General features: G+C 37.9%; 1 protein-coding gene across 1 annotated transcript in view; it reads left to right on the forward strand.

The window, feature by feature from the left end:
* Positions 1-7,651, forward strand: part of LOC131538738 (gastrula zinc finger protein XlCGF57.1-like) — a 37,137-nt gene extending 29,486 nt beyond the window's left edge. The window contains exon 4 of the mRNA XM_058772813.1: positions 1,135-7,651. Coding sequence (XP_058628796.1) covers positions 1,135-1,909 — 775 coding nt within the window. The 3' untranslated portion in view covers positions 1,910-7,651. The remainder of the gene's footprint in view (positions 1-1,134) is intronic.
* The last annotated feature ends 7,610 nt before the right edge of the window (positions 7,652-15,261 follow it).

Here is a 15,261-nt window from a genome sequence, read left to right on the forward strand (position 1 = left end):
GACACCATCGAATGTGAGCATTTGCCCACTCAAGTCGGTTACGACGACGAACTGCAGTCAGGTCGAGACCCTGATGAGGACGACAAGCATGCAGATGAGCTTCCCTGAGACGGTTTCTGACAATTTGTGCAGAAATTCTTTGGTTATGCAAACCGATTGTTGCAGCAGATGTCGGGGTGGTTGGTCTCAGACGATCTTTGAGGTGAAGATGCTGGATGTGGAGGTCCTGGGCTGGTGTGGTTACACGTCATCTGCGGTTGTGAGGCTGGTTGGATGTACTGCCTAATTCTCTGAAACGCCTTTGGAGACGGCTTATGGTAGAGAAATAAACATTCAATTCACGGGCAACAGCTCTGGTGAACATTCATGCAGCCAATTGCATGCTCCCTCAAAACTTGCGACAGCTGTGGCATTGTGCTGAGTGATAAAACTGCACATTTTAGAGTGGCCTTTTATTGTGGCCAGCCTAAGGCACACCTGTGCAATAATCATGCTGTCTAATCAGCATCTTGATATGCCACACCTGTGAGGTGGATGGAGTATCTCGGCAAAGGAGAAATAAGTGCTCACTAACACAGATTTAGACAGATTTGTGAACAATATTTGAAAGAAATAGGCCTTTTGTGTACATAGAAAAAGTCTTAGATCTTTGAGATCAGCTCATGAAAAATGGGGGCAAAAACAAAAGTGTTGCATTTATAATTTTGTTCAGTATAGTTGAGAAGACACTTTTTGTAGTATTTTTAGAAATAAAAGGCAGATTAGGCTATAATTAAATTATCCTGTTTGGGGATAAATAATTGCCAGTTTGAATGTTTTTGGAATATGTCCTGAAGAAAGTGAAGTGGTTTGTGATTATATTTAATATCTTTTAGTAGCTTAGAGCATATAAGATGTAGTATACATTTTGGTTTTGATGTTTGTTTTGTGCCATTAAAACTGGTTTTAACTTGCATTTGTCTTTTTTGCTTTAGACTTGATATCACTGAAAAAGGAGAATCAAGAACTCAATGAAGATAAAGATCAGTATGAGAAACACTGTGATTTCATAACTGGAAAAAAATCATTTAGTTGCTCACAGACTGAAAAAACACAAAAAAGATCTCATAAGACAGGAAATATAAGTTGTTTCACCTGCCAACAGTGTGGAAAGAGTTGCAACAGATTTGGAGACCTTAAATCCCACATGAGAACTCACACTGGAGAAAAGCCTTACACATGCCAGCAATGTGGAATAGGTTTTTCTCTTAAAGTAACTCTTAAAAGGCACATGAGAATTCATGCTGGAGAAAAGCCTTACACATGCCCTCAATGTGGAATAAGTTTTACTCTTAAAGAAACTCTTAAAAGGCACATGAGAATTCACTCCGGAGAAAAGCCTTACACTTGCCATCAATGTGGAATAGGTTTTACTCTTAAAGAATCTCTTAGAAGGCACTTGAAAATTCACACTGGAGAAAAGCCTTACACCTGCAAGCTATGTGGAAAGAGCTTTATTCGGAAATCAAGCCTTAAAAACCACTTAAAAATTCATTCTGGAGAGAAGCCTTATACATGCTCTCAATGTGAAAGGAGTTTCACACATAAGAACAAACTTGATGTCCACATGAGAATCCACACCGGAGAGAAACCTTTCACCTGCAAACTGTGTGGAAAGAACTTCACTCGAAAAACAAGCGTTAAAAACCACATGAGAATTCATACTGGAGAAAAGCCTTACACATGTTCTCAATGTGGAAAAAGTTTTACATGTAAACAACATCTCGATGTCCACATAAGAATTCATACTGGAGAGAAACCTTTCAATTGCCAACAATGTGGAAAGAGTTTTACTGAACTAGGAAGCCTTAAAAAACACATTAAGATTCACACTGGAGAGAAGCTGTTTACATGTGATCACAATTTCTGATGTAAAGTAACACTTTGATGTGTACGATCACACTGGTGTGACTGGAATGTTCAGCGTGTCATGTGATTAACTGCTAAATTCATGTCTGCTTTTGTGCTTTGGCTGATTCTGAGCCAGATGCGCTCAGTGTTTGTCATATTTCACAACTAAACCAAACATTTTTAGCAGATTTCTTAAAATGGGCAAAAGGTCAATTTCAAAAGGAGCACTCAGTATTTTGTGTACCAGCAGCTGCTTTAAGTACTAAGTGCTAAAAGTACTGATTTTATACAGCAGTTTAATAAACAAGAAGTTAATAGTAAGTGACCTACAAGAACACTATTGTCTGATTTTGCTCTTTGTCAACAAAAATGGTTCCAAACAAAGTCGCAGCTAAATTGCTGCGCATCTCCATGGAAACACAGTGTCATTCATTCGTTAATGAATGAATCTGCATTTTTAATGTATTTAGCGAGTCAATGTTTGAACGAATCGATTGAAAGAATAAGTCAGTGATAAAGATGGTCCCTTTTACTTTCATTTTAAAGTATCATTTCAGTTATTAGAATCATTTCATATTTCTATATTCACAAACATTGTTATGAATTTAAATGCACTCAATCAGGGCCGGAGTGGGACTCATTTTCAGCCCTGGAGTTTCATGCCCACTGTAGTTCATAACTGACTATATTAAAATAATGTATATAAGTCTGCAATAGTGCACTGTTCTCTACAGCCTTGCAATTCATTGCATTTTTCAAGAGCTTTTGTTTTGATGTAAAAATCTTAACTTCAGAAATGGAAAATATGGGACACATTATGGTACAGTACAAATATTTTAAGTGTCCCTTATTCTATGTATGTCTGCCCGCAGTTAAAAAGTTCCCAGAAAAAGACACATTTGTTTTGCTTAACCTATTTATGTACAATTATTAAAAAAAAAAAAAAAAATCTAATGTAATACAAAAAAATGCATGAGTAAATTGTACCATTATAGAATTGTGACTGCACAAGTAGCTAGTTTAGTAATTACTAGTACAATTCATTACTAATGTAGTAATGAAAATACTGTGAAATTATATACATACAAATGGCATGAAATTTGAAAGCATAACAACTGAATGTCTATGAAACGTCAGTCAATAAAGCATTTTTTAAACAATGGCACTTACATTTTTTAACTACAATTTTATTGCAACCATAGCCTATGAATGAAAGAAAAATGCATATTTCTCAAAGAAAACGTAGAGAGTGTGGGCTGTTTCTGCTGCTTGAATTCATACTTTAATAATGAGGTCCAAGTTTAAAAATATGCTAGAAGTCCCCCTTCTCAAGCTATTTAACAGCATTGAATGTTGGGCTCATGAGTTTAGATGCAGAGAAAACCTTTGACTCCGTGAGATGGAGGTATTAGCAAAATTTGGATTTCACAAGAATTTTACTGGAATAATTAAAACGTATGATAAGCGTTATGCAAGGATTAAAATTAATGAAGGGTTATCAGATCCATTTAAATTAGAGCGGGGCACAAGGCAGGGGTGCCCCATTTCACCACTTCTTTTTGCCTTATTTATTGAAACATTGAGCCAATGGATTACGCAAAACCATTCAATTAAAGGATTGGATATGGGGTCCGGAGAGCATAAATTAGCCCTCTTTGCTGACGATATATTGATATATATGTGCCAACCTACAAAGTCACTTCCTATACTATTTAACTTCCTTGAGGGGTATGACGCCATATCTGGTTATAAACTGAATGTCTCAAAAACCCAAGTATTAACATTTAATTATGATCCACCTAGACAAATTACAGAGAAATATAATTTAAAATGGGATACAAAATCAATTATTTAGGAGTAAATTTGTCTGGAGACCATTCAAAATTATTTGATTTAAATTACAGTCCCTCTAATAAAAAAAAAAAATCTGATTCATTACATTGGAACAAAGCTGATTCAGTGCGGATGATCATTCTACCAAAATTATTATACTTATATCGGACACTTCCTGTAGAAATTTTGAATCAACAATTTACAGAATGGAATAAATTAATATCTAGATTTTTATGGCTGGGTAAAAAAACCCCAGAATAACATTTAAAACATTACTATTAAGTAAAGAGAAAGGTGGGTTAGGCCTCCCATGCTTACAACAATATTATTATGCAGCCCAATTAAGGCCATTGGTCTGCTGGAGCATTCCAGTATATTCGGCAAGATGGATTGAAATAGAAAGAAAACAAACCCATGGATCAATTTATTATTTAAAATTTGGCATCAAGCAAAGAAAATGGGTGGTTTGGAAGATGCATCAAATTTTTAAGATGTGAGTTTCCCCACTTAGATACTGATTTCCCAAACAGAATAGATGACCGACTTTGAATCTGGGCTAAACTAGGAATTTCAAATTATTAAATTTTTCAACAAGGGCAAAATTCAAAGCTTTGAATCACTAAAGTAAAAATATGTGCTTAATCAAAGTGACTTCTATAGATATCTTCAAGTAAAACACTATATTGAATGTGAATATCAAACCAGAAATATTGAAAATCACTGAGACGGGGATAATAAAAGTGTTCTTATCAGTATCTAAGGCTCAATCATGTAAGGAAGCTAACCACTACCATATTTTTGGGAGGTGTCAGAAACTAACCCCATATTGGCAAGAGATTAAAAGGAATCTGGAAGCTGTTTTTGAAGTAGAGATTGTTTTAATTGTGGATCTCTATTTTTGGGTACATACATTGGGGAAAAAATTATTTGATCTCCTGCTGATTTTGTACGTTTGTCCACTGACATAAGTATTGGATCCCCTTTCAATTGGCAAGATTTTTGGCTCCCAGGTGTCTTCTATACAGGTAAGGAGCTGAGATTAGGAGCACTCTCTTAAAGGGAGTGCTCCTAATCTCAGTTTGTTACCTGTATAAAAGACACCTGTCCACAGAAGCAATCAATCAATCAGATTCCAAACTCTCCACCATGGCAAGACCAAAGAGCTGTCCAAGGATGTCAGGGACAAGATTGTAGACCTACACAAGGCTGGAATGAGGTACAAGACCATCGCCAAGCAGCTCGGTGAGAAGGTGACAATGATGATCATGAGAACGATGAGGAATCAGCCCAGAACTACACGGGAGTATCTTGTCAATGATCTCAAGGCAGCTGGGCCCATAGTCACCAAGAAAACAATTGGTAACACACTACGCCGTGAAGGACTGAAATCCTGCAGCGCCTGCAAGGTCCCTCTGCTCAAGAAAGCACATGTACAGCCCGTCTGAATTTTGCCTATGATTCAGAGGAGAAATGGGTGAAATTATTGTCAGAGGAGACCAAAATCGAGCTCTTTAGCATCAACTTAACTCGCTGTGTTTGGAGGAGGAGGAATGCTGCCTATGACCCCAAGAACACCATCCCCACAGTCAAACATGGAGGTGGAAACATTATGCTTTGGGGGTGTTTTTCTGCTAAGGGGACAGGACAACTGCACTGCGTCAAAGGGACGATGGATGGGGCCATGTACCGTCAGGGCCAGGGCATTGAAAATGGGTCGTGGATGGGTATTCCAGCATGACAATGACCCAAAACACATGGCCAAGGCAACAAAGGACTGGCTCAAGAAGAAACACATTAAGGTCCTGGAGTGGCCTAACCAGTCTCCAGACCTTAATCCCATAGAAAATCTGTGGAGGGAGCTGAAGGTTCAAGTTTCCAAACATCAGCCTTGAAGAGGATCTGCAAAGAGGAGTGGGACAAAATCCCTCCTGAGATGTGTGCAAACCTGGTGGCCAACTACAAGAAATGTGTGACCTCTGTGATTGCCAACAGGGGTTTTGCCACCAAGTACTAAGTCATGTTTTGTCAAGGGGTCAAATACTCATTTCACTCATTAAAATGTAAATCAATTTATAACTTTTTTTAAATGCGTTTTTCTGGATTTGTTGTTGTTGTTATTCTGTCTCTCACTGTTCAAATAAACCTACTATTAAAATTATAGACTGATAATTTCTTTGTCAGTAGGCAAACGTACAAAATCAGAAGGGGATCAAATAATTTTTCCCCACTGTAAATTTAGATGGCTGGAACAATAAGGATAAGAAATTACTGTTAATTCAACTGGTGGCTAGTAAAAAAGTAATTACTAAAAAAAGCCAGAGTCACCCACAGTTGAAGAGTAAATTGATACAATACACATTATATATGTGATGGAAAATCTTTTTCATTGAGAACTCCGATAGAAGACTTTTTTCTAATTTGGAATAAATGGATAGATTATATTAAACCGGTACGCCCAGATTTTTCTTGCATTGTAACAGTTATTTTAAGGCAGTGTTTCCCCTAGTGGTCCGTGGCGTAATTGCAGGGGGTCCGTATGATCAGTAAAAAAAATAAATAAATAGCAATAATAATAAAAAAACACTTAATTTTATCTAATAGTAGCCAACTTAAAGTGGACTACAAGTTTTGCTCTACAATTAAACGATTAAACAATTAAACTGACATTAGTGGCGAATCATAATTGGTTGCATTTGTTCGCTACAAGGACACGGACGATATCAGTGAACATATACTATTCTGTAAGCCAATGCTGGGCAAAACCACCGATGAGGACATTTTTTATGTTGTGGACTCTTTTTTCATGCAACACTCGTTGGATTGGCAGATGTGCTCACACATACGCACGGACGGAGCAGCATCAATGATGGGGCGGATCCATGGATTCGTCTCACGTGTGAAGCAGGTACACCCCAGCATCAAAACAATGCACTGGCATAATTCACAGGGAAGCTTTAGCTTCAAAATTATTGAGCCCGAAATTAAACGAAGTCCTTAATGACGCTGTTAAAATCATTAACTTCATCAAATCCTGACCTCTGAATGCCAGACTTTAAAAAACTGCGAAGAACGTGGGCACTGAGCACCATCAATTACTGCTTCACACTGACGTACGCTGGCTCTCGAGAGGAAAAACACTTCAGAGACTGTCTGAATTACGGGGAGCAAGTTGGCAATTTTTTTCTCTGAGCATTTGCAACCACTTGCAGCACTGCTGAAAGATTTCAACTGGCTGGCCCACTTAGCTCACCTGGCGGATATTTTCAGCTGGCTGAATTGAACTTGGAACTACAAGGTGCAGACACATCTGTCTTACACATGTATGATCGAGTTTCCGGTTTCAAGAATAAAAAAGACCTCTGGAGAAGGAAGTCAGGATGGGGATCTCAGCAGCTTTCCTCAGCTTAACAGGTGCATTTTAAATGGTGGAGCTGATAAAGTCAGCACTCTACAGACAGTACAGGCACACATGAGCAAACTTTCCTCTGAGTTCAAGTCATATTTTCCAAACATTGAGGTTCAGAATTCTGAACTTGACTGGATAAGGAACCCTTTTGTTGCAACCAGCATTGAGACCGCTCCTGTTAGTCTTCAGGAACGTCTTATAGATTTGTCCTCAGATGGGGGTTTGAAGATGATGTTTTCAGAGACTCCACAGACAAAGTTTTGGTGCAGTGTTGAGAAAGAATACCCTGATGTAGGGAAATGTGCTCTGTATGAACTTCTGCCTTTTGGATCAACCTATTTGTGTGAGGTCACATTTTCAGCCATGGCGAACATAAAGACAAAACAGAAACAGACTCAACCTGGAAAGAAGTCTGATTGCTGCTGTTGCCACACTTCACCCCAGAATGCAAAATCTTATTTGTGATAAACAAGTGCTACTATGATGGTTTAATATATGATAGGGGTCCAGTCTTCAAAAAAGGTTGAGAACCACTGTTTTAAGGCATCTTTTTGAATGAGTTGTAAGAAATAGCTCCCCATGTTTGTATATGGTTGTTGTTAAGAGGAAGAAAATATGATGTGTATGTAACATTTGAGAAATTTGTTTTCAAGATTGAGGGCATATACATACTCTCCATAGTAACATTAATGTGTATGTATGTGTTTTCATCTATTTATTTAATTTTTTTCTTTCTGAGTAATTATGTATGTTCTGATCTTTGTATGTATTTTCCCTCTGAAAAGAAAAAAAAAAAATGTTGGGATCATGAATAAGTTGCATTCGCCCAAACTGATCTGGCAGAATCAAAACACGGACGGTGAAGGGAATTGTCTCCCCGCTGTGAAGCGGGAGCAGCCGGCAGAGGATTCCGTTTGGTGTTAAAGCCTTCCTCACATGGCTACATTCACAAATAAAGCAATTATTTGCGCAAAAAGAATGATTATCAGTTGAGAATTTGTCATTCATATGGTCTGGTGATCATACGGCGTATGCCTGCAAATACGGGACAAACTGCGTTCAGTGTTGCCAGATTGGATGGATGATTTTCAGTCCAAAAGCTCACAAAAACCCGCCCAAAACTTTAACTGTCAAAGTAATGTGATAGAATGTAAATCAAGGTTGATAAGAGCCATTTTTAACTCCTTAAAACAAAATAATGATGACAAATTAATATAAATATAATGCTAGATAAATTTCCCATGGATCAAATCGGGGCAAATACATTAAAGAGAACTACCAAATATGATTAAAATATGCAAGCTGACACTGTCAAAATGGCAATCAAGAAATTAACCGATAACCTCGAAAAAACACATGCATCATTTTCAATGTCAACAGTTAGAATTTAAATGCAAAAAAGTGCCCAATATAAGTGATCAGAATAAGCAACGTAATTAGGTATTTCACACTCGTTCATGCACACACCATGACAGTCAAAACTGTGTTATGTATTGATAAATAAATTTTGTCCATCACCCCCAAGCCAATATTTACCCACACAATCAAATTCAAAACCGCCCAGTCTGACAACACTGACTGCGTTCCGTAGGCTATAGCTTTCATATGGGATGCTTCTTTGATGCCTTAAATACGGGACGATACCGTATTACACAATTTTTTTACGGAATATTATACAGCAATTTGAAGGCCGCTGAACAGTTCCTTTGTCAGAGTGAGTGTTTGTGTCTGTGTTTGAGTATTGATGCCCATATAACACCACCGACTGTTGCAAACTCCTATTGAAACAAGCTTCTTCAGTGAGTATCCATTATAAAACACTTGCCAAATGTGCTTGTGCAAAAACCTATAAGGACACACGCATACACTGTTTGTTTGTGTGCACGTTAACAATAATGGACTTGCGTGTGTCATGCACAAGTTAAGGTTATGTATGATGATGACAGCATGTTAATGCTAGTCCTCTCAGTACTCATAGAGATTGCATTCTAGTGCCTGCTGTTCAGGGAAAAAAAAAAAATCTTTGTATGGAAGTTTATCAGAACACTCGATTCTCGACCAGAGTGAAATTGCCCCAAAAGGGGGTGACATAAGCAACGTGATCATATCAGCAGAGAGCAGAGGAAAGAACCAGGTGTGATAGGGTTGCCAACCGCTCTGTATAGTATTGAATCATCCTGTATTTAAATTAAGGCAGGGTAGGTGATTTGGTTCAAAAAAATTTTTTTTATGCACTAAGTTGGTTTCAATTTATTTATATGTATCTATATCATCTGCGGAAGGTGTAGGACCCTTTTTGCGCAGAATATGTCATCAGCTCATTCCAGTGGGAATGAAAGGCATTATTATATAATATTATGCGCTTTGTACAGTAATGTTGTCTCACCGGTGAATGAGAAATGAGGTAATCGAACATTCAATCCTCCACCAACACCATCTCGGACACACTTGTATTGTTTGAGGCCAAAAACACGCTGGAGACCTTAATTGACTTTTTTTTTTTTTTTTTTCACATTAATGTTCTTATATTTCTATTAGATATTTTTTTGTGTGTAACATTTGCTATTTTAAAGAGATTTAGTTTTACTAAAAAATAAATCATCTAAATTATGGGCCATTTATTTCATTATTATATATAATGTAAATTGCAAAAAAAAATTATATATATATATATATATATATATATAAAAACACTATACTATTATTATATTGTACTACTACTAATAGTTGTCACAATACACAGGCGAGGAGACACAGAGGTTTACAGGATGGTTTATTGACAGGTAATATGCAGATCGTGAGGAGAGAATGGGAGGTGAGTATCTGGGTGAATGGAACAGTTCAGTGGGTCTTAGCTGATAACTGATGGGAACGTCTCATGCAGGATCGAAGGAGAGCGGGAACCAGGAACAGGGGTATCTCTGATGGAGAATCGGTGGAGAGCTGAAAGGTAAGTATAGGCAAGTGCACACGGGGTCTGGTATCAATTCGGGGTACTGAACGGTAGACCGGACGGTGAATGACTGGGTTGAGTGTGCTCTTGTAGTGAGGCTTGATTGGAGACAGCAGGTGCAGGTGATTGTGATCATGACTGAAATAGCTGACTGAAGGTGCGTTCACGCCATATCGTAATAACCGTAATTACGAGATACCAACTTGTAAAAAGCGTTCACGTCCTCGCAGAACTCGTAATTACAACTTGTGAACTGGGAGCTTTCTGAAAGCTACGGCTTGTACCACGTGACCGCTACACCTAACGCGGAACCAGAGAAAAATGCTGGCGCTTTCAAAGCAAGCTATATTACTGCTCTAAAAAAAAGAGGAAAATAGATGCATGTATATAGATACTATAATGTACTATAAAAAACATACCGTGTTCCTACTGTTATTTTGTTGTTGTTCTCAACATTCTCTCGCGGGCTCATTTTGTTGACTGTCGCTATAGCAACAGATAATCCCCAGTCGGAAAACGTGAACAGCCCCGAGTTGAACGTCACGTGTTGTCATCTCGGAATTACGGTAATTACGATATGGCGTGAACGCAGCATGAAACCAGGTGTGAGCAGGGGAGGATTCTGGGATATGGAGTCCAGGGCAGGTGACTGGTGACAGGGAACTCGTGACAATTGTAATAATAGTAGTATTAGTAAATTAATGCAATATTTAATGTTAAAAATATGAATGTATTTATTCACTGAATTGAAGCTACTGAATTCACTGAAATAAGTGCCATCTAGTGGAAGGAAATAAAGAAAATCATCTGTGATACCAAGGAGAAAATTGTTTTCAGACATCATTATTTTTAATAGACTTTGGTTACATATTTATAGATTAAGATTTTAAGTTATGTTTTAGTAAGTTTAGATTTCTTGGAAGTGTTGATTTGAGTGTCAGGCTTGCACCATGATTATTAGTCAAACCTGGGGCCCGTTCTTCGTACGTCGCTAACTCAGTTAGCTGGATTTAATTGTTGCCGATTTCGCTTGATCTTGGATCATTTGGTTCTTCGAAGCTAATCCTAGACTTGCTGTCATAGCAACAGGTCCATAAACTTAAACCTGCTCGGGAGCAGCTTATTTCATGTAAACAGGATTAGATTGCATCTTTTTAAGCAGAATTGATATTTAAAATATGTCCCAGCCACCGTTACTTTATTACAAGAGTATTCTACTGATCCAGGGACAATCATTTAAAATAATAATAATTTAAAATTAATTAGAAAATAATATAACAATGTTGTGTAGTCAATAATACTATAGACACAGCCAGTTTAACTCATTGAAAGATTTATTAGTGATGAAATAATTACTTTATAATTGTATTGGAGTCTTACACACATGCTTATACAGTTAATCTGAGTCTTGCATTAATCTGAGTGGTGACAGCTATTATGGGAGTGGCTTGATGGAGCAGGAGATGCAGATAACTTGATCTCTAAGAAACTTTAATGCTGTCACATAATGTCATAAATCTACTTCAAATATAAAATTAAATGAATTGCTCTTTAAAGACAGCTTTATGTACGGCCTTCTGTTGCGCTGTCACAGCCTGATAAGGTAGGGACATTTAATTCTAAGAGGATCGTCTCGGTTACGTATGTAACCCTCGTTCCCTAAAGGAGGGAACGGAGACGTCACATCGATGACCGACGAATTGAGGAATCTCGCTAGAGAGACCAATCTACTTCGAGTGTAAATGTTGCAGGTCCCACCTCCAGAGACCCGTGGACAGATTACTGTAAACACAGGAAACAAAGAAGAGAAACGGGAATCGCGTCTGCTCTTTGAGCCAGGGCCTCAGGGTTACTGGTCCATCTGTCAGCTGATGCCAAACTGGATGGTTCTTTAGACTCCATCTCAGCTTTTCCATATAAAAATTACCTCCGTACACTGAAGAAGTTTGTGAGGAAGCCAGAATTTCCTTTTGTGCAGATAGTAAGAAGGCTATCAGAGGTTGAAAAAATCAGTGCTGTTTAGTTGCCCTGTAAAGCTTTAAGAATGCAAAATTATGTTGGACCTGTTCCTGATGGCCTTCAAGCAATAGCACAGTACAGGGGGCTGCAGACTGAACATTGGTCGGTTAAAAATTCCACAGTTGTTAGTCTGTGGAGGGAATATATGGAGTGTTTCGAATTTTTACAGAAATGGTCAAATTAGACAGTTTTTTTAGCTGGGCGAATTGAGATAAGCAGGTGGTTCCACCAGCTGGAAACAGCCCAGGAAAAGGTCCATGAGAGTGATTTTGTGCCTCTTTGGGCTGGCACCACGAGGCGTCATTCACTTGCACAGCACAAGCTTTCGGCGGGGCACATAAGTCTGAACTAGTGAGTTTAGGTATATTGGTGCAGAGCCGGTGTAGGCAAACATCAGTACCTTGACTTTGATGTGAGTGGCTATTGGCAGCCAGTGTAAACTGATGAAGAGAGGTGTGACATGGGCTTTCTTCGGCTCGTTGAAGACCACTTTCACTGCTGCATTCTGGATCAGCTGCAGAGGTTTGATACTACATGCCGAAAGACAGTGTTTCCCACAGACCAGTTACCGGTTCACATTTACAACTCTGCATGTTTGCTGCATATAACCATCAGTCAATTTTTGTGTTGGTCTGAATGAAAATGCAAATTCATTCTTTGCCACTAGGTGTTGCTTATGTAGCGGCAGAAATAGCAGTTTCCCTGGGAACGGTTGTACCAGTAGGCCATATTTTTCAAAATATCTTCTTTTGTGTTAAACAGAAGAGAGAAACATGTACAGGTCTAAAACAATGCATTTTTATTTTTGGGTGAACTATCCCTTTAAGCATTTAACAGGTGAGCCCACTACAGGTCTATGGCTTGTCACATTAAGGCTGACCAATGTCATGAACAGTAAAAGCAATAATATGATTATCTGAACTTCATATATAATTGAATGAAGAGTATTTTTAGAACATTAAAATATGTATCAATTTCTGCAACAACTTCTTTTTCAGATGTCGAATTTATGGAAACAAAGACTGTCAACATTATATCTGAATAATGTCTAAATAGTTTAGAAGATGCTGTCACTTCATGGCCAAACTATAGAAGCGATGAACGCATAAACAGAGCTGTCCAAAAATGTGAAGAGCCAGGAGCAAACTGGAAAAAATATGATGTTCATGTCCCCTCAAGAACTAGTAAGGATCTGCTTTGGAAACAAAATTCAATTTATTTGTGTTATGAAATACACTAACTCTGTGATATAAATGTAACATGTTTAAAATTCAAATTATTAATGGTTTCTATGTCTGTAATGTATACATTAATATACACAAATTTAACAGTCAGTACTTAATAGTGGGTTTGGAAGACAAGGCAAACATTGTTACGTATTTGGCAATAGGTAATAATGCAAAATGGATTTAATAGTGTACACAGTCATCATTTCTTGCATGTAAGTTTGCAGAAGTGTATTTATTTATTAAATTTTTGTGTGTGTGAATTCAGATCAGGTGATTACCTTAAAGCAAGAGAGAAACTGAGGGCCTCACAGACCTGTAATACCTCCGAGTTACAAACAGATGACGAGGAAGAAGTCACTAGGAAGAGAAAAATTAAACCAAGGATTCATATTCGTAGACTATGACACCTATCTTCCATTTAAAATACATTTAGAAATATATTTGGGCTCTTTGTAGGGTGGATATACTGCGGTCTTGCAGTACTACACAGGGTCAAGCGAAACAATTCTTAGTACAGACTCCGTAGTGTAGGTTAATTGAATATTTAGTGTCTGTTTGCGTATAAGCAGCTCTTACTCTTAAAGCAATTTGTTCAAGTTTTTAACCATGCCAAAAAACATTATGGTTACTTGGAGTTTGTTTTGTTTGTTCTTTGGCGATACAGACTCTGACAGTGAGCCAGATGCGATATTTAATTTCTACTTGCCTCCAGCAAATCGACTCTCATCTCATTCTTTTGATCCTTTGCATGAATGCATGTACCTGCTATACAAACACAATCATAAATACACACCATAAACTAATAATGTGATATCTGATTCTGATGAATTAAAATTAATCTATAAATCATTGTTATGCCTTTATCCCTTAACTCATTTATATTCAATTATAGAGCTTAGTAGTCTGAGGAAGTTGGAGATGCTTATTATACTTTTTTCTTCTCAACAGGAGCTGTAAGGAAGAACTACTCTTCAACCAACGCAGCAGACAATGAAATAGATTGCAACGCCATCCGTTGGTTTAATCTTGCCTCTGACTGTGGCGGCGGCCAGAAAGAACGTGCAAGAGCCAAAGAGGCATTAACTGAGGTAAATTCAGATACAAGGAGCATAGTTGCAGTTACTATTAGTTTTTTCATCACCATAACATTACCGTGAGCATTAGTGGCTGACCTCATAAAGAAAAAATAAAACTGTAAATTAAAAACAGATTAAAGTTACAAAGGTTATTCAGTCAAGAGCAGTGAGGGATTTTCTGTCTTTTGTTGTTTGATTAACACTAATGACAGACGGCACAGCTTTAGGCTGCTGTCACAAGACCATGTGTGGATCCAATATTGATGTGTTTTCTTTCTCAACTGTTTACATTCACTTAAGACAAAACCGACAGTGTTTACGAGGATACTCCCCAGGACGGCCGTTTTTACGTCATTTTGTGTGTATTTGGCCACTTAAGTGCAACAAACTGCTAAATATAACCCAATATGATACTCGCGAAGTAGCTTTATAAGATAACATTTTCGAAAAATTCTTGTACACGAGTCAAATGAACAGAATACATCTATTATCTAGAGACCAACATCTTTTTGACACGACGTGCAAATTACCACAATAGATTAAAAACTAGGTGTACCTTATGCCGAGTTCACACTAGGGTTGGGTACCGAAACCCGGTACCAATATGGCACCGTACCTAAGTAACCGGTATGTACTAGAACCGAATCAGAACAGAGATTTCGGTGCCATGCCTGAGCGATCGATTAAAATATTTTTCCTTTGTTTCTCCGAAACGAACGTAAGAAGCATCATCACTGGCACCACACGTGAACAATAAATTCCAGACTGAGAAAATGCACGTGAACTCACGTCGGAAAGCTCAAATAATACAAGTCCAACAAATCTTTGTAGTAGTAACACAAGTGTGCTGTTTTC

This window comes from Onychostoma macrolepis, chromosome 04 (genome assembly GCF_012432095.1).
Source record: "Onychostoma macrolepis isolate SWU-2019 chromosome 04, ASM1243209v1, whole genome shotgun sequence".
NCBI lineage: Eukaryota > Metazoa > Chordata > Actinopteri > Cypriniformes > Cyprinidae > Onychostoma > Onychostoma macrolepis.